The sequence below is a fragment of the Triturus cristatus genome, chromosome 2_1, assembly GCF_964204655.1.
Source record: "Triturus cristatus chromosome 2_1, aTriCri1.1, whole genome shotgun sequence".
Taxonomy (NCBI): Eukaryota; Metazoa; Chordata; class Amphibia; order Caudata; family Salamandridae; genus Triturus; species Triturus cristatus.
In genome coordinates, this window is record NC_140581.1 from 234,489,382 (window position 1) to 234,514,364 (window position 24,983).

At 41.6% G+C, this 24,983-nt stretch overlaps 1 protein-coding gene across 1 annotated transcript in view; it reads right to left on the reverse strand.

The window, feature by feature from the left end:
* Positions 1-8,478: 8,478 nt before the first annotated feature.
* The window catches only part of CCBE1 (collagen and calcium binding EGF domains 1), an 873,157-nt gene continuing 856,652 nt past the window's right edge, over positions 8,479-24,983 (reverse strand). The window contains exons 7-11 of the mRNA XM_085630518.1: positions 24,419-24,539; positions 19,435-19,574; positions 19,323-19,358; positions 15,207-15,242; positions 8,479-9,180 (exon numbers count right to left, since the gene is read on the reverse strand). Of these exons, the coding sequence (XP_085486644.1) occupies positions 8,947-9,180; positions 15,207-15,242; positions 19,323-19,358; positions 19,435-19,574; positions 24,419-24,539 (567 nt within the window). The 3' untranslated portion in view covers positions 8,479-8,946. The remainder of the gene's footprint in view (positions 9,181-15,206; positions 15,243-19,322; positions 19,359-19,434; positions 19,575-24,418; positions 24,540-24,983) is intronic.

The window sequence follows — 24,983 nt, forward strand, 5'->3', positions numbered from 1 at the left end:
TACTGCCAGTATCAGCATAGAGAGATGTGAAGGCATTGTTCTGGGTCATTCTTTAACTGTGTACATACCTCCCTCTGTAGAGATACTATTGATGCATACTCACACTCAACACTTAACAAAAAGCCTCCTGATTTGGTATGAACAGATCTTATGGTGGCTGAAAATGTTACCTAAAAGATGTGCTGTTCTGAACCCTGCCACCTTGTTGCTCCTTCCTGAGAATGACAATGATGAGAGTGAAGTGGAGCGTGACTGTCCAGATGTTACTGAACTGTGCACAAAGCCAATACCAGATATACAAGATGAGCCACTGTTTGAATCAGATTTTACCTTGTATGTGGATGGCTCATGTTTGTGGATGGCTCATGTTTGCGAGACCATGAGGGAAATTTACGAGCTGCCTATGCAGTTTGTACAATTTCAGGAGTAGTTGAAACTTCATGGTTCCAATTAGTATTTTCCACACTAAGGCTGAATTGATTGATCTTAGTAGAGCATGTTGTGTCTCTGACCAGCAAACAGTGACCATTTTCAGTGATAGTCAGTATCACTTTTGTGTCGTTCATGACTTCGGACAGTTATGGTCCCAGAGGGGGTTTATGACCTCTTCAGAGTCCCACATTCAGACCGGAGAACAAGCAAGAAAGCTTCTTGAGGCCTTGCAACTACCGGCTCTGTTTGCGAATGTCAAGTGCACCACTCTTTGTAAAGGAGATGATTATGTGACCATTGGCAATAGATGTGCTGGCAAGGTGGCAAAGTCCTGTGCTCATAATACTTGCACCTTTAATGGCAAATACATCAATGAAGGGACATATGAGACTAACTACAACCTTTTGTTAATGACAGCTGATATGTGGGAAGAAGTCAATAGGCTTCAGAAAGAAGTATCAAAGGCAGAATAGCAGAGCTGGGTTAATGCAGGTTGTGTCAAGCGGGATGAGGATGAGATTTGGGTTTCAGGAGATGGAAGACCTGTGTTGTCAAATAATCTTTTGCCTCCAATGGCTAAGCATTATCATGGCCCGACTCATGTATGGAGGGATGGCATGGTCAGGTTGTTTTGGCAGATTTGGTTTAATCCAGATTCAAATTGATAGCTGAAGCATTGTGTAACAGATGTGTTGTGTGTCAACTGAACAATATAGAGAAAAGGACTGCAGTGACATTGCGCCACATAGGAAGATCAGGTGGTCCCTTCTACAGGATGCAGTTGGATTTCATTGGGGTGCCCATGTGTAATCGGCTGAGATATGTCCTAGAGATTGAGTGTGTACATTTTTTCACGCTGGGTTGAGTCATACCCGACTAGAAAGAATGACAGTCTCACCATAGCCAAGTTACTTTTGAGGTAGTTAATTCCTAGGTTCGGCTGCCCGTCTTCTCTGGAATCGGACCAAGGCACTCACTTCAACAATAAAATCTTGAGTATGCTGTGTGCAGCTCTGCAAGCTGAACAGAGACTGCATTGTAGCTATAGACCTGAGGCTCCAGGTCTGGTGGAACAGATTAATAGGACATTGAAATCAGGACTTACAAAAGTGTGTGCTTCTACGTCTTTGAAGTGGCCAGATGCCTTGCCTCTTATGTTGATGAGTTTTCTCAGCATACCTGATCATAGGACAGGATTTTCCCGCCATGAAACCATCATGGGAAGAGAAATGAGATTGCCAGCTGTTCCTGCAAATGCACTTGTGAACATTACAGATGACATGCAATTTGATTAATGCAAAAGACTGGCTGACGTGGTGTGTTCTGTGTCTCATCAGGTGTAAGCTGCCACAGCCCCATCACATCAGGAGCTGTGCCGTGACCTTAGTCCTGGAGACTGGGTCTTGGTGAAAAAGCACATCCAAAAGAGCCTCGCTGGTGTGGTCCTTTCTGGGTGTTCCTGGTCATGACAATTGCTGGGAAGTGCAGAGGTCTCCCAAATTGAGTGTCTGCTGCTCCCACTCACCGAGTTTGTGTCCCCTTGTTGATGAAACAGCACCTCTTCCAGAAGTGCTGGTGGTGGTCGAGAGATCATGGGAGCAGGTTAGGCAAGCTGTAGGGAACCAGCAAGAATCTGAAACAGCACTTGCTCTGCCTGAGGGGGGTCTTGGAGAGTCGGCAGCTGAAGCTAAAGCAGAAGAGTCTAGTCCTGTTGTTGTGAATAGCCTGACACAGACCCTGAAGAAGGGCCTAGTGCTGTAGAACTGCGAGTGGCAGCAGGAGAATGTTGGCCGAGAAGACAAGCGAGGGGGAGATTAGTTCCACAAGAAGAAGGCTCCAAGCTATTCCAGAAGATACTGAGGATTCTGATCTGAGTGACGGAGGAGGTGAGTGGACTGTACTCAGAAGATCAAAATGAGCAACAGTGCCCTGTTGGAGGCACTCTTCTCCAGAATGGACTTACTTTGCTGCAAATGAGAGAGAGAGAGAATTCAGGAAATTCTTGGATAACTGTAGAGATTCAACTGAAACTCCATGAACTTGACCTTCAGTTCAATCTTACTTTTGAACTTCCTTTGTTGCTAAGATTGCCTTGAGACATCTTATCTTGGATGTGATCAAATTTCCTTTCCTGGATGCAAGTGAATTCCCTTTGCTAATAAATGAACTGAGACATTTAATTCTGGAACTGATTTTTAATGAACTTGAACCGTTCCTTATCAGACACATTTAAATAGACTTTGTAGAAGAAGTAAGAAGAATACCGAGGCCCAAGGCAGCTGAAGGAGCATAAGGTTCTCCTTTAGAAGAACATGAAGTGGGGCTAAGGAGGTCTCACAAATATTTTGTACATATTTTCATTGCATTTCATTTGAAATTTTTTTGCCGTTGGCACAGGTGGAAACCGACAGAGAAGACATTTTCTGCTGCTAAGTTCCACCCAGCAGTTTGTTTTGAGGAATTAATGGAAGCCAATCCTAAAACTAGTAGATGTAGGTACATAATAGCAAGCACACTAGTGTTTGTAGTTGTAGCACTAATTATTTTGCTTGTAGGATTATATCCATCTACATCTAATCGAGTGGAAACTAAGTCTATAATCATTTCTAAATCCTCATATCCAGGAGGTAACGGCTCCTACACATAGATTCATCTAGAGGCAATTATCCTGCAAATGCTTACATTAAATTGCTTTATTAGTATATTGATAGTTAATTGTTAGTATATTGAGACTATGGATGCTAGGGATTGCCATGTTTGTATGCAACTGCCTGCGTCGGCTACCGAGGGTATCACCTGTCACCATAGTCTGTTGATGTATGGTGTTACCCGTAGTATTTAATTGCCTTCTAACAGATGTTGAGGAGAATATTTTTAATTTGGTTGAAGACAGGAGGAGAAATTTGGAATCTAAGTCAAAAACAGACAAAAATATTAAGAATGAACATAAGTGGTCTAAGTGGACTAAGGAGGAAATAGAGCTTTTAGTGGCAGGAAATCAAGCAGCATTGGCTCTAAATTGGAAACATAAAGGGAAATTATGTATATTTGTGGAGCTGTCTTCATTTGACAATCATTTTGTGGGAAACAGTGAGTATGACTTTATATCTGAAGTTAGGAGAAGTGGAATTTATTTTTGATGGGTAATGATCCTGTTATTCCTGAAGTCTTCTATATTTGTGAAGCACATGCTTACTTCATGTTACCCAGAGGGTGGTATGGTACCTGCTACCTAGGTGTAGTTTCACAAAGATTTATCATCGAGCACATCTCATTGACCCTGTGTGGCAACAGAATTCCAGGCCTAAGTGAGGTGGTGGTTCTGTAGAAGTAGTGGGAGATATTTTGGGTGTAATGATTCCCTCTTGGGGTGTGATTTTGAATGATATTAAGATTAGAAAGTTGTCCACTATAATGGATAGGTTGGCGACTAGTACAGCAGGAACTTTATTACTTATATATAGGGAAATGGTGGCTATCAGGTCCATGGTCTTGCAAAACTGCCTTGCGTTAGAAATCCTGCTAGCAAAAAAGGGCGGAGTCGGTCAGATGTTAAAGGTCCAGCAATGCCGTGCCTACATTCCTGACAAGAGTAACGATTTGAAGAAGTTTATCACAAATATTTCTTACTTGCACAAGGATTTGCAGGAGTTGGAAACAACAGGTCCTTGGGAAGTCACTGGAAATGGTTTGGAAATCTGGGAAGTGGAATTCTGGGCACTAATTTGAACCCCTTGTGTTAATTGCCCCTGATGTACTATTTTTAGTTGTGATCTTTAAGGGATATAAGTGCATGAAAGTCAAACAGGGAGTGAAGAGAAAGAGAGCAGATGTAGAGCTAGAGGAGAGTCAGAGTAGATATCACGAAGACATGAAACGTCTGGAAGAAACTAGACGAAAGATGCAGTAAACGATGAGGTTTTAGCTGGTCCGTTCAATAACATCATATCTTAATTTGTGAACGCCATCAGAGGGGGACTGGAGCAACTTAATTTTGGCTGCACCATTTTTCATTTTGACCATGGCATTTATACGTATACATGGTCTCATGTATTTGCTAATTTAATATCATGAATGTAATGTGGAGCATTTGCTCAGATATAGAATGTGCATTTAAGGTCTATAGCAGTCGACCTCGAGGCTGGGGAACCGGGTTCGAGTCTCGGCAGAGGCTCTCAACATCCTGTGATTCTGGGCAAATCACTTAATCTCCCCGTTCCTAAAAAAAAGAATGTGTCTGTCCGTAACGGAACAGGTGCTCATGTAAAGCGCTCTGATACCCTCAGATCAAGTTTGTGCTATATAAAACTCTCCCATCCCCCAAAAAATATGAATGTGCATACTAATGTTTTCCTTACAGTGTCACTGAATTGCAGTTCTCATATATATCTGCATATGGGTGCTTTGAATAATATTGCTAATTCCTGGATTATCATGCATTCATTTATATGGTAATCAGCATTTACATTATGACTGTGTATGTATCCAGAACCATGCATTTAAAAGTGTTCTGAATGATTGCTACGTTAATTTGGCCTTATGCATTTGGACTTTAATGTTTAACCTTCAAACCAAAAACTTGCATGGGTTGCAATGTTTTCTCTCCTCTCCAGGTACATTCGGATGATCTCATAGTTAGTTAAAGGCACATTGTATATGAGAGATAGTGAGGCTGTGGAGGAGTATTATTGGCAAGGACGCAAAGTGCTGACGAACAAACGGAGGACCACTGCCCTTGCTGTATCTGGAGGTGGAAGGAATCCAAGGACGTTCTAATGGATGGCTCAGTAGAGGGCAATTTTCAAGTGATTTTGCCATAGTTTTACAGTGAGAAGGTGGAAGAGCCCTGAGACATGTAATATGTGATTCTCAAATGTTGTTTTGTGGGTTTAATTGGTTATCACACCTTAGCTTTACACAGATTCCTTTTAGACTTCGAGGGGTACAGACCTCTTTGCTTTTTCTCTGTTGTGTAGCTTTATGCTATACAATACCTTTGACTTGAGAGAACTTCTACAGAAGGTCTCCACAATGCTGACACCTATCTGCTTTATTGTAGCAATTTATGGTTTCCCCACTCATACTAACTAGGTTAGACTTCATTGAATAACCTGGCTTTACTCATGCATAGGCAAGGAGAATGCAAATTATAATCTGATAATCAAATGCTGTTCCTAATTTTCTGCATTGCCATTACTGAATTTCTCGTTTGTTTCATGTTGTTAAGGATTACGTTTGAGAGACGGTTTGGTCTGCCAGTATTGATTTTATATTTTTACAATGTATTCTTAAGACTGGTGTATATCAGCTTGGCTCTGAATTTGTAATAAATCTAAACTTAATCTCATCTGCCGACTTTGAGTCCTCACTGTGTGGCCAAATGGGTTACACTGTAAATTGAATTTGTGGATGTTGCTAACTCCTCTTTATTTGGTCTTGCGCTTAGCTTTGCAGTGCAAAGCATTACTCGCGCAGCGCGAGACCTCTTGTACGGGGTTCTGAAAGCTGACCACACGCTCGTGCGTGTGGTTTTGCTTTCGCCGGCTGCTTTAGCGTGCTTTTAAAAAAAAAATAAGGCACGCAATTGGGCAAAGGCGGGCGCATGTCCCGCCTTTGCTCCGCCCATTCCCATATGTGTCTAGCACGCGCAGCAGCGCGTGTTCGCTTCGCTGCCGCGCTCCCTCGGCCCCGCTCCTCTGTGTTGCGCGTGCACCACTGTTTTCGATTTCCGCCCCCGCTCCTCTGTGTTTCTCCATTCCTACCCCATATCTATCATCCATTTGTGTGGGCGCCCCAGCTGCAGATTCCATACAGCTCGGAGGGTTCGCTTTTCTCTTTCGCAGGACAAGATCTCTCCAGCCATCTCTATTCTCTCCTTTGCCAGCACGTGGCCACCTGACCAATCTCTGTGTGTGAACTTCTGGGTTTAAACAGGTGCAATACCACAAACTGAAACAGGATCCCAGCCAGAGATTGAGCAAGAGGAAGAAAAACAACCCGGGCTAGCCAGCTCCGAGGCGGACACAGCTGCTTTGGGTCGGAGATGGGGCAGCGAGGAACGCCAGACCGGGCAGCGTGTCCTTTCATCATGTTGTTTCCGCCTCTTCCTGCTTCCACCACCATGAAGAACTTTTGTAAATATTGTACAAAGGCTCGCGCCGCTGAACATACACCTGCCATTGTACAGAACACATTTCATAAGTTTTTATGCAAGAAAACTCGTTTTTATTCAAGTAGCTCATAAATTAATTGTGCTCTTTTCTTCCCAGTTCACATTGAAAACGGGTTATTCTAAAGTGTACTTTGACGAGTTATGTCCAAATTAGCGCATGCCAACTTTGAAGGAAAGGGGGTGGGGTCTGCTGGCCACCACTGTCCGACTGAGCAGAGCTACGTGCATTTCTATAAGAATAAAGTATTGGGCGCAAAAATCTCATTCTGCTTCCAGCCGCCACTTTTGTTCTGCATTGTCTGCGCCGTGTTACAACACCTTGGAAAGTGGCCTGGCGGGATCACGGCTGGCAGCCTGGTTTAAAGTGTCTGCTATCACTGGGATTAGCGTGAATGGATTAAACAAATTAGTTCCACGCTTCATTTGAAAATGAAATTCTAATCAAATGAAGCCTGTATTAGTTAAACATTTGTGTCGGGTTACTAGCACCTGTGTCTATGAAAGGGTTGCCTGTACAACACACAACATTGTATATGCAGATTTTTATCATCATGTTTCAGGGCGGGCCCTGGGGTGTAACCAGTGATCACAGGAGGGGCGGGCCCAGGGGTGTAACCAGTGATCACAGGAGGGGCGGGCCCAGGATTGTAACCAGTGATCACAGGAAGCAAGACATTGCGGGGGCTTCTGTGAAGCAAATGCTGGGGCTGTGACACTCCGTGACACTTTTTAGACTAACAATTGCGAACAAGTAGACGCCAAAGTGGAAGGAGCCTTCTTGTTACTCCCCCGTGGCTACGCGCTATTACATTGGGTTGCTATGGCAACATCTTCACACTTACAATCTACGCGCAGCTTGGGAGTAAAGTAAGGGGGAAGAAAAAGCGTTGCACACAGTCGCTATATACGGGACATACCAGTGCCAATAAGTACACAGGAACTTACGGATCTCGCCGTTTCTTTTTAATATATATTCCTTTTCCGTTACAGATGCTGTTTCAACCTTTCCACACCTTGCAATTGTCCTATTTGGAGTATTACTGATTCAATATTTGTAGCATTTATATTTCTCCGCATCCCGTCCAATGACTTTTGGACAGCGGGCTGTTAGATTTCATGCCGCTTTTAATTTTGCGATACGCAGCAGTTTAGTTTGCCTTTGTGTCTCCCTAATGTAAGTTTCTACTTTGCCATACCACATTTTCTAAGCAAGCTGCGGCATTGCGCTGCTAATATAGGAGTTCTTAACTTTAACATTTTTCTGTTACCAGACTGTAACGTCTCTATAGCACAAGCATTAGCTTTTTATTCTTTTATATGTGCCTTCAATATTTGTGTGCAAGCCTTGGCGTTTCATTTTTAAACATATTACTTCTTAGATGTAAATGTTTTCTATTTCGCACACCTTGTAATTCAATTCTTTAATATATTACTTCTTCAATATATATGATACTTGCAGTTTACCTCATTTCCCCCAATAGCTTTTTAGTGGCAGGCTGTTGCATCTTATGCCGCTTTTACTTTGCCAACTAACAATAACATTACAGCTCGCAATCACACTACAATACATGCAACTATTTATATATACAAAACTTCACTACACTGCAAACACAGTCGTACAGCTCACATAATATTTACAATGCCAATAACTCAAACTCTAACAAATGCAAGACCTATCACACTTCAAATGCTTGTTGTTCAGGCAACTAGAAAGTTCAGTTGCAGGGAGATTTGGACATCTGGAAACATTTGATATCCCTAATTTGGTATACATGTATCTGCAGACATATACTATGTAATTTCAAGTTCTCTCCATGCAGTCTGAAACCACACTGAAGTATTGTAGGACTCTATAAACAATTAACAAGCAACTGTGAGGGTATTGGTACATGTTTTAATACATATTTGTGGAATTTCATGGATCTTAAACAAAATTGATTAACGGACAGCAATGGCTTCCACTGAGCTCGATAATTTTTTAGGAGGTAGTGGACACCACTGTTTACCACTAATATTGCTTTGCTTATTTAATTGGTTTGTATGTGTATATGGGCTATTCTCCATTGTAAACAGATTATAACATTTATGCAAAATTGGTCCAATGTGATAAGATTGTTTCTTACTTTCCTTCTACATGTACCCCAAATATGCAACTCAACAGGGATTATCACTAGGATAAACTACTGGTAACTATAGGACTATACAGATGATGGTAAAGCATGATACATTGCAATAGGCAAGGAAGAGATTGGAAAATAATATACATATTTTACATTCATCAGTGCATTTTTTTTATACATTGTACATCTTTGAAAAAATACAGTTTGCTTCAGCCAAAGCAGTTAGTGCTGATGTTTTTTGTCTGTCCGTGAGTCCTTTGGCACAGTTCTTTTTTTATAGTCCTCTCCAGATCCAAAGTCTACTGTATCTTGATAGTTTGTAAGTTCCCCAGGAAAGGGAAACTCCTCTGTCGAGGAATGTGTCCGGTGGCCAAACACCTTCTCCTGAAGTTCAGCAATGTCATTCCTGATGTCCGCCATCATGAGGAGAAGGAAGTCAAAGGAACCAGGCGGGCCCTGGAAAGAAATTAACCATGGTTTATTCAGCATGTGGGAACCTCGCTGGCAACAGACTGAGGGATCTATCTGCAGGACTGAAGAGTGGTGAGGGTAGAGTACATCTTGCATGCAGATAGAATAAAACTTGAAGTATATTATCAAACATAAAGTATATTATCAGACCTAGGATGATAAATTGGCCCAGGCAGAATTTGATTACGCCAGAGTAATTGGAGTAATTTCTGTAATTCTGCTTTAATCTTTGACGCAAAATTACTGATAATTATACCATTACGCCTCCTTCCGGAGTAATTTGGAAGGGAACATCCTTCTGCAAAAGCGCATTTAGAGAGTGCGAGCGACTGCTTCTGCTCACTATTCATGTTCTTCTGCATTTAGCGCTATTTCTTAATGCAAAATGCATCCTTGCATCTATTTTGGACTTGATAAGGCATTTTTGTGCCTAAAAATAGTGCTAAATGCAGAATTACTCTTGCGGTATTCAAGCATCATCTCCCATTATACTTAGATAGTTCTGCATGATTAATCCTCTAATTTCCTTTTACAAGAAGTCTCAAGAGTAGATTTCAACTTTTTGGGATTTAGGACTCTCTTCATAATAGGAACAATTTTCTAGATCTGCAAAATGGCTATCTGGTGAATGATGTCAAAATGCAAAAGAAACAGTAGCCATCATTGAACAAAGGGTCATTATTGAATGCCCATTGCTGGCTATTGGTAGAGATGCATGACAGGGTAGAGAGAACTGTACTTTCTTTACACTCTCTACACTCGATGTCCCCTTCAATAGTTTTATGAAGGTATTTGGATAGACATGTAGGATCACTTATATGTATAATGTTCTTTTTTGGTGCTGTTTTTTTTTGATTTATTAAAGATTTTAATCCAATATTTGTTATCATAACAACATGACTCATCTCAAACCTCTTTTTTACTACTCTTTCCAATGCACTACCCTATTTCTCACCCTATACCTCTATCAATATATCCTCTACATCCACTCTCTCGTTCATCCCAAACCCCATACCACTACTATGACTTCCAAAATAACCCTTTCTAGGCTCTCCACTGTAACTTAGAGTATTTATTGTCATCTACACTAGTTAGAAAATCATTACAATTGCTAAACCCAGTGTTAAAATAAAACACTAACTTACACAGATGAAGCCCCCAAGTCAAGGCTGTGCCCTAAACAATCTCAAGCAATCGTTTGGAATAGTGAGACCTCCTTCAGCTACATATCCTGTCTTTTTCATCTGGTCACATAACCCACCCTCTGCTGTCAGTAGCACTCGGCACTTTACAAACAATGTCATAGATAAATACAATTATGAGGTACAATGATTTTACCTTTAGGATGTCTATGATACGTAGGAAGCAGCGCCAACCACTGATCTGTTAGTCAGAGACGTTTCAAGGCATGGGCAAAGTGAACTCTGGCCCAGGGCCCAAAGTTTCAGGGGTGCCCCTTAGAGAGCTAGCTCTGTTCTGCAGATATTCTTACCCTGATGACCATGAAAAAGTTTTAAACAAATTGTTCTTAAATAATCCCCGACCGCAAAAGAATTCTGACTGGAAACGGGATGTGTGTGAGTGGGTGACGGCGGAGGTGGTGAGAATGAAATTAGCCAGGAAGGATGCTAAGGCTGAGGAAGGTATCCTGGCATGGACCTCTATAAAGGGAGATCAGTTACTTCACAAATGCTTATTCCAGGTTCTGAACAACTTCAGAAAGCTTTTCCAGGCCAGATGACTCCTACCTCCAGCTCTGACCCCCTTACATTCTGGGGAAAGTAAGAAAATTCTGTCCTGACAACGTGAGTGAATCAGCAGCTGATAGAAGGCAGTTTTTTTTTCAATGAGCCTTAGACTTTCCAATACAGATCTTGATGTACAGCCACCAAGATGTTAATGGTGCATCGAGGTCACAGGCCATCTGTAGCCTTTGTTAAAGATACTGAGTAAAATGGGCAAATAGCTATTCGCACTACTGTCACTGACTTGGTCAAATGTAAAACTGAGCACTAAATAAAATTTGTAAAACAGCAATGAATAGGATACTGAAGGCAGTTGAATGGTTTTTAGTTGTGCTACTTCTGGGTTTAGTTACTCTTTTAGGCTGCTCTTTTAATTATAGTTCATTCTCTCCCAATGTTTGGCCTCTACACAAATCATCTGCACACGGTTTGAGTCCCTGTTGACTTCATGTATGTCCCATCTGCCTATCCCTTTTTAGGCAGGTGATAGTGGCAGAACCATTTACAGTAATACACTGCAATCTAGATCCTATTCATTGGTACTAGTCTAAGCTATCCCGTCTTTCGAGGACCCTGTAGGACTTCCTTTGTCAAAAATGGCTTTCTTTATCTTTATGTCCATTTGAGACCATTTACATTTTTATTTCAGTGTGCTTAACCGTATGGCATACAATACTGCTTTGAGTTGTTTATTGCTTTGTAGTGACCACCTTGGTTCTCCCTTAGTGTAGTGTATTAGATGTTTTAGGAGGCTTCTCCTTACGCAGCCACATGTAACACTTGTGTTTTGTGACATTTTATAAATATGCTATACATGTTGTTTTGTTATTCAGTGACTCTTCTAGGGATTCCATGTGCACATTTTGTACAAGGTCATCTAGAATACATGTTGTGCTGTTTTCTCCTCGATCAGCAACAGCTCCTAATGTTTTAGACATAACACAGTAGACCAGCTTCAGCCTTCCAACAGAGTAATTTTATCAATAAACTGTGTCTTGCCCTTTTGAGCGCAGAGAGGGGAAGTCTGACAGAGAGACCTGTCCTAGAATGAACCCACACCAGGTATGGGGTTCATTGCTAATCCCAGAGATCACTAATATATCCCTTTACTTACACTTAAGAATAGGCCCAGACAGATAGATCATTTGCCATGGCTAGGTTGTTTATTGTTTACAGTCTGCCAGTAATTTTGATTACTTTGCCTACTTATCGCAGCACATCTGCCTCGTAATAGACTACAGTAGTTTCAATAAAGGTATTGTAAACTTGCATTGTATCTTTCTTTTGTTTACTGAAAGCATGCATGAGTGAGGGATGAAAGGTGATGATCTGTTTCCACAGTTCCCTTGGGACTAGAGGGTCATGTTCAAGGTTTGTCAAAATCACCTGGTACTCTGAGAAGGTTATGAGTTCAGATGAGGCACTGTGAGCTAGCTGGAATTTGGACGACAGGTACTGACATGGTAGTCCCTACATTCTAATGTCCTGTCATCCCAATGCACAGTTCTGTTTTCCCAGCAGAATCCTTGAGACAGTGGACCATCAAACTTTTATTGGTTTGTATTATCGTGAAGCATAAACTCAAGAAAAGTTAACAGAAAGTTGATGTGTTGATATATCTGACGTGACGAAAAAATGTTAATGAAATTCAAAACAAACCCATTTATTTTCCTAATTTCTAGACTTAATTACAAGATGCTGTTTCGCCCTGCAGCCTTTGTGGTTTTTCATTTCCAGTACCTCTGTGTAACTAATTGATATTCAACTCCACGCGTCACATTTACCCTGCCATTGTGCCACTTTTTGTGATGCCGCTTTGGCGTAAATAATGCACCACGTTGCGTCATATTTACGAAGTGACGCATCTAGGCAGATGCGTCACATCGTAAACCCCTGCGCTACATTATACCTGCGTCAGGTATAATGTAGGCAGGGTGGGCTTTCCCCCGCATCAAAGCCTCATAGAAGTGGCGCATTGAAATCTACAAGATTTCAGTGTGCCACTTCTAGGATGCCTTATGGCAGGTGTAAGGGTGACGCAGGGCCTTTCACATGGGGCTTGCCTCATGTTAAAGGACACATTGCTGGAGTTGGGTCTGTTTTCAGACACACCCCAGCAATGCGCCACTTTTGTGCATACAGATACGTCAGTAATACTGACGTATCTGTAGCTCCTTGCGATATGATGCGCCGTACTGTAAATACTGTGCATCAATGGTTTCGCAAGGAAGGCACACTGATAAGTGTTGCATCGCTGCTTTGCCGCAGCGATGCAACACATCTCATAAATAAGGCCCTAAAAAATGTTAACGCCACGATTATGGGATACTTGCCTGAGTAGTTACACATGAATTTGTTAGTCGGGCAACAAATAGAAATCAAAAGGTATGGGACTTAAATTTTAAGTCTTTTTTTCCATAATTGATTCAAGTGGGTATTAACCGCTGCTTGATGATTTAAAATACTAATTCAACAAGATATTTTTAACATAACAATATTAATGCTAAACAAAAATATTTTTGTTGTTGTCAGAAAACATGCTCAAGAGGCTAACCCTGGGGTCTCCAACCTTTTCTTTAATAAGAGTTATGTACGTTCAATGAAAATCATCCGGTGCTCACTATTAGTATTATAGTATTATAGTATTTTAATAGAGACACGTCAGACATTATTACATTAGTGGCCCCCTTAGATAGATTAGCACCAGTGATCGTCTCAGTGCATCAAACAAGGTTGTCAGCAGTAGTGTAAAAAGGTATTTGTCAATTTGGAATGTCTCTACTTGAGTAATACATAACAATCATAGCTGCAACATCCCCTGCAGAAAGGTAAAAAAATTAGTAATAAGTCTTTCAAACACCAAATGATTTATCACTCAAATATCAGCTTTAAGTACATTTTGGTAATTCCAGCATCAGCTTCGGAGTTCTAAAAATGCACACATTTTTGTCTCAAATACACACTTTTCAATTTTGGTATGCATATATTAATTCAGCAAGGCAAAAGCTTCTAGTGTAGTAGTCTGGGATGCACACAGGGGAGCTAGCTACAGGTACCTCGAGAGCTACCAGTAGCTCATGAGCTACTCGTTGAAGAAGCCTTGGCTAACTTAACTAAAGAATAAATTGTCAATCAGCGAATATTCACTTTCTTTGAAATTCGCGCTACCAGAAATAGAAATGGTCTAAGCTCGAACCAATGAAAAATCATCTTTGCCTCAGAGTTACCATTTTAACTCTCATGAGTGGAGGAGAAGAAAATACATAAGTGGGAGGGAACTGACTGGCACAGACTATGGAACTGCTTTAGCGTATGACAGGTAGCCCAACATCCTACTAAAATAGCACAGGACATAACTTGATTGCCTTTAGAGTAGCTCCCGCCTCAGCAGCTCCTCTAAAGACACTGTAGCTTTCCTGAGAGCCCACCATGTTTCCTGCAGCCATTGAGCAAAGTTTTTTGCTTTTCAAAAATAAACTCCCAAAGACACCCTCCATGTTTTCTCATAATGTGTGGGGGGTCATTTTCAGTCTTCCCTGTTTGGGCTCACCAGGCTGGTCCTAATGGTTACTAACAAGAAAGAAAACGATGTCAGAATGGCCGCCCTGAATAGGAGTGACAGTCTGAAGTACTTACACCATTGGCCCAATGATTTTCGATGACAAAGGCAGAGGAAGCTTCTCTGTTAGAAACATGACAGTTGACCCCACTCTAAATAGAGAGGCGGGCCAAGAGTTTGGTGTTCAGGGTACTTTGCCACGTTTGTCGTGGAGTCCTTGTCCCCCTAACTTTAAAATAAGGGCCTATGCTTGCTTTATAAGGGTTGGTAGAAGTGAAGAGGGATGAGACTGAAGGTCTCTGCTGGTAAATGTTTTGTATGCACTGGACATTGGGGAGGATATTCAATGTGTGGGAAGTCAATATGTCTTCTAATTTTAGCAGCAAAAAAACAGAAATGTAGAACAGAGCAGTATGACTTAGGAGTACGTTGGCATGCATGATGAGACTAGTTATGACACCTTTTATAAAACCAGGGACAATTGATGGGCCTGGTCCTCTAAGATACAAAGTACAAAGGCACCCTGTGTAAAGAAAACCACTGTAGCAGGTATGTGTTGTCCTTTAGCTGCATTTTTGAAAATGTGTTTATTTCAATTAGGACAAACATTGCTTTGTAATAAGTATTTAACCACTTATGTGGTCATTGTTGGTTTCTCACTACCCATATTGTTATTACAAATACAAAAATCATATCTGTTTACTTACTGGGGTTCCTCGTGGCCCTGGAGCACCTCTGTCACCCTGAAAACAAAAAGTGTATTTTGGTTTGTGGGTGCCTCTCTAAGGTTACAGGAGGTTATCTATTTGCATTATTTATAATGTAGAATGGTCCAAACATAACACTTTCAGTTGCAACAGTAGGAAACAAACAGTAGTAACATATGACAGTGTGACAGGACAAGTCCTGAATGTAAACTGAATAAAAAAATTGTAAAATACAGACCTCTCATAAGATAAAAAGTGGTAAAGAGGACAAACTATGGGCGATACCTGCTCTCACCCTACCACCAAATAGGAGGTAAAGAGGTGGTCAGCTGCTGTTGTACGGCTGAATGTTTGTTTTGGGTAATGGTTTGAGAGTGTTTAATGAGAGAACGCCATCAGACAAGGAGGGGAGGAACACGTTCATCCGGCAGAGGTGCCAGAGCCAAATAGATTACATTCTGTTGGACAGCAGGTTATGGCCCCTAGTTGTTGACATGGAAGTAATACAGCAGCAAAATAGTGATCATAACTTCAGACTTCGTTCATTGAGGCCCAATGCCTCTTCTCATGCTAAAAGACCATTTGAGAGGAGGCTTGTCTCCTCAAGCAATCGTCGAAGGCTGAGGAGGCTCTTGTCACTGACTTGGAAGCAGTTTTATTGATGGGGAAATGCACTGATGGCCGCTGCATGGGGCGATCTCGATACCATCCATAGCTCTATTTTTTGCTCATTCAAAGACCGTTTTATGGTGGAATCTAGACCCCTCCCTAAGAAGGCTAGAGTGGATCCAAGGTACAATAACAACTGTAGGGAGGCCAGAAGATCACTTTCAGACACCATTTGGAGCGGTAGGAGGGACTCAATCAAGGAAACTAAGGTGTTTTACAGAATTTCTCTAGCTAAGGCTAAACATGAATAAGAGATGGAGAAATGGTAAGTTCTGTTAAGTGCTGTGAAATTGAAAGATCATCAGTTGTTCTGGCACACTTTGGCCGATTGGACTTCAGATTTAGCTGCCATGTTGAATTCTAACATCTCTGCGACAGCATGGACCAACCAGTTTCGGGGTTGTATGATGGGGGGGCACTGATGAGACCAGGACGTACCCTGGTAATGTTGAGGGTTACACTGCCACAGCAGTAGAGACTGCCCATGCAGAGAATGATCCACCTAGGGATGCCCCACATGAATTGACTGTAGGTAAATTTCCCCCCATCACCATAAGACATTTTATTAATGCCATAGACTGGATCACTTCAGGAAAAGTGCCAGGGCTAGACAAGGTGCCTGGGGATTTGTTTAAGGCAATCTGGGGCCAGTATTTTGCCAAGTATTTTAATTGTATTTTGGAAGGCTTGCCTACTCTGCCCACTTGGGCAGGGGCCGAGATTGTAACAATCTATAAGAAAGGCTCACGCTCCCTGCTATCTAATTATCAGCCAATCCACCTTATTGACAGCTCCCAAAAGTTTTTTTATCATATATTGCTGGATAGGCTGTGTGAGTGGGTTGAGGGCGTGGGTCTTATAACTCCCTTCCAAGCAGGGTTTAGATCTGGGACCAGTACCATCGACCAAGTATTCCGATTACAATCTATACACAGGAAGTATGTTGTTCTAGGAGGTGGTTGGCTCTATGTCGTTTTTGTTGTCCTCTGTACTGCCTTTGACCTTGTGCCAAGGGAGGCCTTATGGAAAGTTCTAACTGAACAGGAAGTCTTAACTTATCTTGTTTGTGTCATTAAGAGGCTGCATCAGAAGAACTATGCGCAGGTTAGATATGGCAAACATGGGGAGTTAACACCATCCATACCAGTCACGAGGGGGATAAGGCAGGGCTGTGTTCTTGCACCAACCCTCTTTTTACTATACATTAATGATCTTGTAGCCCTGCTAGAGAAGTATAATCAAGTATAATCAAGATGCCCCAAGCTTAGCGGGTATGAAGATCCCTGCCCTTGTATTCCCAGACAATACCCTATTGGTATTCAAATCACCTATGGGTATTCAAAATCTCCTGGACCAGTTTGATGTCTTCTGTGAGCAGACAGGGCTTGAGATCAACATTCAAAAACCAAGTATATGGTTTTTAATCCCTGCCACACAACCCGCCCTAACCCCTCTTTGAATGGTGTTCCCCTTGAAAGTTTCCGCACCTTTGAGTACTTGAACTTCACCTTGAGGGATAATTTTGGCTGGACTGCCCAGATCCATAACAGCAAGTTGAAGCTTGAACATTATGCAGGGGGTTTCCTGAGGGGTATTAAGGGTTCTAGCTTCTGATCAGCATCTCTGGTCATACAAATCTTCAACCTACAAGCAAAAAGCCTTGTATGGGGAGAACCATAGGGATACAAGAGGACTACCACATTGGAGGTGGGCGAGAACCAATTCTTGTGATGTTTTGTGAATCATCCAACTAGTACACCACTCCAGCCATTACGTTTGGATCTGGGCACAGGTCCATCACTCACAAAGCAGCCCTTAGACCTCTGCTCTATTAGAGACGGCTATGGGCCTTAGTGGATCTTGTTCTGTATCGGGTGGGTTTGGAGGAGCTATTCAGGCAGCCTGGAGTTTCCAGGATTCCCTGGTTTGAGCACATTAAGACTTAGGGGCTGATTAGAATGGTGGGCGGAAAAGCATCCCGACCGCCATGGTAGCGGAAAAGCACCGTCCGCAGGTACCGCGGCAAAACCGGCGGTCACATTAGGATGCACTGCCTGAAACACCCTACCACAGCGGTCGGATTCCAGGATTCCCCGCCGGAAAAGCTGAAAATCCGTCTGCGGCAGTCGGATTTGCTGCGGAAAGGCCAAAGACCGCCATTTTCCCAGTGGTCAGGAACACATGGAGCTATCCGCAGTATTCCCACCGCCATCCCCATATGGCCGGATTCTCGGCTGCGGTGTGATGGGCTGTTTGAGACATCGTGATTTGACCGGCGGTCCTAACCGCATTCCGCACAGCAGTCCCTCTCTATTGGCTACGTCCGCGACCAGTGCTAATGGAGATTTCGGGCAGACCAAAAACACCACAGCAGACGGGAAATGGGCTATCTATGCCCATTGTAATTTGGCGGATGCAAGGACCGCCGATGGAGTGTGGAAAAGGGCATTTTCCGCCAATGCCATTTGTACTTAGAATTGGGGTCAAATGCAACAATGTGGGCTGTGAGAGTCATTGTGCAATTCCTCTAAACTACACCCAAGAACTACATTGTTTAATGTTGGTCCCCTTTTCATATGGAAGTTTAGGTCAAAAACAGTTTCACCACTTTTGAATGTTGCCACTGGCAAATTTAGAGCAAGTCCATTTTCACCCTGGTGTAAAATTCCTAGGCTACAATATGTATCGTGGAGGCTACACAAATGAACCAACATCTACCATATAAAACTAAGACCCAGCTTCCTACAGTCGATTAATGGCCTGAGTGAGCGAGGAGGCTATTCCTTTAGAACTCTGGGTGGGAATGCCCAAGGGGTCCCAGCTCTCTAATTCTGCCCAAGGTTTGACACAGAGGGCAGCAGTCTGCAGTTTGGGGATCAAACTGTTACTAAAAATAAAAAAGTGCACGGGATAAAGGCAAATAAATGACGGGGATGCCAGATCTGTAGCTTCTTCTGACTTATGTCCTTATACATTTTTTGCCACTCCAATTGAACATCCTTCAAAATGTTTGAACATTAATTGATATAGGACGCTGTTCTATTTTCTTCTGTTTGAACAGCAATCCTCTGCATAGAAATTTATCATCATATTGGCTAAATTAACAGTTATATAGGCTGAGACCAGTTTCCTATTACAGATACATTTCCTTGCACTCTATTGCTAGTAAATTTGGAAGCATTCATAAAACTTTTCAAATGGTTAAAGGTTTATTAATGTCTATGTTCCTATATATAAAAGTGAACAAATTAAAAGACATTTAAAAAAAACTTTCCTATCAATCTACTTATTCCAACTACATTAAGGAGCAATTGAATCCACTAAGATATTTCAAATAGACACACAGGTAGCTTTCATAAATCACATAAATACATATATAGAGTTAGAATTTATTGCAACATGCATCAGACATTAACATGCACACTTAAAGCGAATATGTATACACACCTTTGTGCCATCTCTCCCAGGAGCTCCTGGTGGACCCTAGAGAAAATATACAGTGTGTTAGCACATAGGCTGGGAGATAAGAACATCTTTGTGATAAATTTCAAATACTAACCACTGGGCCCCTCCTGCCTTGCTTGATGTGAGAGATATCTGGTGATGGTCCGATGGGCCCCATTGATCCCCTGGGGCCTGCAGGGCCTGGAGACCCAGGTGGGCCAGGATGGCCTGAGCTTCCTTTTGGTCCTGGTGATCCTGTAAAAATTCAAAATCCAAAAAGCGTAAATGCCCAGGCTGCATGTACAGTACATAGAGGGAAATACATGAAGGTATGATTTTGAACTTTACGTTTAGATAGTATATTCTAAAGTTCTAAAGCAATTCAATATACTATTGTAACCCCAAGGAAGGACTGGAACATTAACAACACACTTTTGTGGAACAGTTGTGCTGCATTCCAGTTTTAGGAGCTCCAGTCATGCTGGTAAAAAGAAAAATAATGCAGAACTATGCAGCTTGGGTGGAGAATAGTCTAGGGAGTATTGAGCAATTTAAAGTCTGTTCAATGATCCATCTCTACCCAGTGTCCTAATCCAGTTCTGGGGTAATATATAGCATTTAGATATATTTAGATTAGTTGCATGTGGCTATGGGTTATACTCTTAGCAGTGACTGACTCATGAATTTCCAGAAGAAAGACAGCTACTTCATGCACAAAAACTATGCGAATACAATCCCTTGATTTAAAAATGTTTTTTCATCTATTTAAATTATACACTTCAGTTCTCTAATTATTATTATTATTATTATTATCACAGAAACAAAAAATGAACTTTCTTATTACTGGATAATCTTCTGCTTCCAGGATAATCTTACAAATGAGTATATACGATTGTTATTTGTCACTATATTGCTAACATTACCTGTTTTTCTAAGCCACAGATTTCCCTAGACCAGAATGACATGTAAAACCCATGCTATATTGGTGCCATTTTGCCACAGTAGTATTTCCTCTGGACTAATTTGCTACAGCTGTTCTCACAGGCTATTGCCATAATCACTCCAATTTAGTTTAATAACGTGGAATTCTATTGCTATTGAGCTAGATAACATATACACCAGCCAACTACTTGTAGGCTTTATTTGAATGATAGTTCCATTGTTCTTTCTGGTAAAGAATGTATATTTTTAACAATTTATACAATGATACAGCTAAAGCATCTGTTTGGAAATCCTGTTGCAAGAAGATACAAGTTGTCATAGATATAATTTCTGCTACAAATAGTATTTTATACTGAAAAACAATGCTTAGATGACTGGCTAGTAATCTCCATTACTTGTAGTGTAGCATGCCATGCCATAATCATTACTAGTGTGGTGACATGCTAGTTACCTATGTTGAGTCTAACACATTCTGCTAGTGTGTTGGTATATGATTGGAAGATCCTTTTCACAAGCATCCTATGTCACTAAAATCAGGACACAAGAATCTGTTCGATCACAAACAGACAACATTCAGGTTTAGATTAGATTCCAAAGCCTTCTACCTCCAAGAACTTAATGCTAACCTTGAGCAAAATTAAATCATGGATGATTGCAAACTTCCCACACCACAGGTTATTTCTGTGGGGGCTAAAGCCAGAAATAAGAGGACACCCCCTAAAATCTATTTTATTGGTCTAAACATTACTGGGGAAGATACCGTAAAATATTTAGGGGTGGTTTTCCACCCCAAGGTTTCACTGTTCCCACTGGTAAGGGCAGTAGTCAGTGAAATATTCTTTCAGTTAGGTGCAATCAGCTCTATTCTGCCTCTATCAAAAGCCCATCGACATGGACTACTGCAATGCCCTTATTGGCATCTTTTAAATCCAGACATTTTAAAATCCCAAGAAGTTCATAAGGTGGCCTCTAGGATATTATCTAAGCAAAGACAACATCATGTCTGGTCTCCTAGGAGATCCCTACACTGGATACCTTTGGCTGCATGTATTCCTTTTGAAGGTGATTGCCTTACCTATAGATGTATTCTGAATACCTTTCATCAGGAACTTCTACTTACAGCTGTACTAGAGGCCTTTCTTTTGCTAGTTAGCCTCTACTGAATATTATATACTACAACATCAGAACTAAGATAAGGCCAATCTTTTTCTGACCTGGCCCCTAGCTTACACTTGCACTAGATGTTCCGCCTCCATTCTAGAATTTAGGAAAAATCTCAAGACTCTCCTGTGTCATGCATGTAGAGCAGTAAAACCCTCTTAGGGTGGCAATGATTTATAAATGTAGTTAGTCAGTCAACCATCACAAAACAACATGGGTTTAAAACTGTTAAAATGGATTAAACCCACCTTATTTGTTTCATGTAAGGTAAACTCTAATCTCTGAAGCACAGAAGCCTCCCTGTCTTTCATCAAGCACTCCATGTACCCAAGAGATCAGTAACTTACTTTCCGAGATTGATGAGCATTGTATTTCTGATGTTAGTTGGTAATGAGTATTCTTAAAGAGTGAAGGAATCATAATTAACTTGGTTTCTTGACCAAAGAGAAATTGGAGACAAACATTGGCAAAGCCACTTGGTCTCGCCTATGATAGGTATTAGCAATGATTTTTAGCCATCATGTGCAGCAGTGCAGGTAAAAATAATAAAAAAAAATAATAATTTAAATAAAAGTGCAGACGCTGCAAGAACCAACGTGTTCTTTTAATAAGAAAACATAAGCAAACGGGGGAGTGGTTCAGAATGAGTCACAATGGAGGGTGGGCAGGAGGGGCTACGGAGGAAATCAAGCATTGGGGGTGAGGAAGCAAGCTGACATTGGAAAGTGGGCTGAAGGGGATATGGCAGCAAGCTGACCACAGAGGCAGGTGGGAGGGCCTGGGGCATCAAATTGACAATGGATGGTGTATACGAGGGGATGGGGCAGCAAGCTGAGAATGGAGGGTGGGGGCTGAGGTAGAAGGTGAACATGAGGTTGGACTTGGTCTGGGTAAAGAAGCTGACAAGAGTGTGGGTGGGAGGTGCTGGAGAAGCAAGGTGGCAATGGACAGTGGGAAGGAGGGGATGGAAAAGCAAGCTGACATCGGACGAAGGGTGAGAGGTGATGGGGAAGCCGGGTGACAATGGTGGCTGGGCGAGAGGGGATGGAGAAGCAAGGTCACAATGGAAGGCAGGTGTGAGGGGCTGGTGCAGCAAGTTGACAACTGTGGGCAGATGGCAGTGTCTGATTGAGATTTAAATGGAGTGTTTAACTTAATGGCTGTGATAAGCATTAACACTTTATCCTGGATTAGACTCATATATGTACTCATATATATAATTTTGAGAACTTAGGCTGTCAACATGATAATGGTTCTATGCATGAAACATGCGCACTTTAATTTTGTTAAAAATGCGCGATTCAACACAGACTGATTTTTAACCTTAATTGAATATTAAAATGTTCATAAAAAGCAATAGCACGTTATTTAAATCTGCTTTGGGCACAATATGTTGATTTAAGCTTAGGCATCTTATTGTGTTTCTTGTCTGTTATTTGAAGGATGAACACTTTAATTGTGTTAATAGCAATGGATGTAGTGCAATAGGAAACAGAGCATGTACCTTTTGACATATTTCAAGCCTGAGCACGTTCGTTTTATTTGACAGCAATGAATGTAGTGCATTGGGAAACAAATCAAAGACGTTCATTTCAACTTCAATGTAACCTTACTGACATGCTTCGTAAGAGTGAAAAGACAAAGATATATCCAATCGTGGGATAAACACATTACTTGTGGGAATAGCACTGGATTGCAATAGTAGTACTTGAATACAATTTGTGATCACAGGACGTGAGAATCAGCAATAGGGTGATGGAATTTTTAGAATCTTGAACTGTTCAGCAATCTTCGATATCTTGGTTGATATTGGGTAGCAACAGGCCTGAGAAGTCTGCAATCAGTGTTTCAACCAGTGCACTAATAGAATTGAGGACTCTTTTGGCCATTGACCATTTGATGAAGATTGAGTTACTGGAGAGCGCATCAGTACGATGCCAGGCACTGGAAGCAGATGGTTATGTTTCAGCCTCTATGGCGCTCTACTCTCCATGATAACGTTTGTATATCTTGCAGCAACTTGGATATTCTGATGCTTTAACGTTGTTTTCCGTAATTTTTTTCTTATACCTCAAGATTATGTAGATTTTTTTAGGTAGTTTAGTCCAGCTTTGTACATTTTTAAATGAAAGCCGGCCAATGTTGGGCCGGGTGAGATACAATAATGCCAGAGATTAAGACTAATCGCTGATCAGATAAATAATTGCCATTAGATCAACTGCGGCTCCTCCGCTTAGATGAAGGCTCATTGCCCCACACTGTGGAAAAAGGAAAACTACAATTATAATAACACAACATTATCATTTTATTTTTAGTACGGGTTACGGAGCCAGGTTAGAGAGGGGCTGGGTCACAGGGAGGAGTGGTTGGTGCCCCATAAGTGCGCATGACAGTTTGTCCGGCCGTCTTGGGCCAGCCAAACAGTCATGCGCACTTAGCATTTCTCCACCTGGCTGTGTTGCAAAGCCGGATGGAGAACAGTCCCAAGGCTCCCAGGCACTGTCTGAGAGGCCAAACAGGCCGCTCAGACCAATCACGTCGCTGCTGTCATGCCAGTGACAGCAGATTCGTGATTGGCTTAGGGGAGCCTGTGTGCTGGCGGGAGCCATGAAGAGAAGAGGAAGGAGGAGAAGCTGCATCCGTAATCAGGTAAGTGATTTATTTTGTTATCCTCCCTACCTGCCCCACCACCACTGTTCCATAGCAGTCTCCACTACATTAGACTGTGTGCAAATTTCACCTATGGGTTTCCTGAACACCTGGCATGGCTTCGGTCTTTCAGAACCAATACTTGGCACCCGAATTTTAGATATGGCATAAAAGGCAACATTCTTATGTCACACATACTGTTTGCTTCTCTCCATTGACATTCTGACCCTACAGATGCCAAGAAATAATTGTGCTGTTTCAGGGCCACCTGCAGTATCGCAATTAAGGACATAAGCAGAATTTATTAGGATCTGCTGCCCATAATAATTATTTAAACTTTTTCTTACCTGGGGGTCCTTGAGCACCGGGCTGCCCCGGGGGTCCTGGGAGGTAGGCGCTGGAGGCAAGCACCTTATCACCAGTTATGTGTTTTACGCTGTCAGCCACAGTGTTTGGAAGTAAAGAGATCTGAAAGAAAATAAAGCATTATAGTTCTAAAACATATGTGCATTTTCCAATAGTAATAAAGGCTATTCATGGTATACCTGATATTTAATATACATAAATCATAGTATTAATTATATGATGACTGAGCACAACAATAAATATTGTTAAAACAATAAAGGCTGCGCATTATGAGCATGTAGAACTTACTCAACTCATTCTTGCAGTCTAGTCGAAACCTTCAAAGGAGTTCTACTACCATTCCATAGAACATTTTGACAACCATTTGCTTTGATGCTGTAGTCTATATTCTGCTAAGAGAGCATTCAACCTATAATGTCCAATCATCTGGTTTGCCTCACTTGCTACAATCATACTCAAATTGCACATTCTTATTTCTAGTTGTTTTCCCTACCTATATTTCACTATCATAAATCCTTCATTCCTATCTGGTTCTTTTTTCCCATA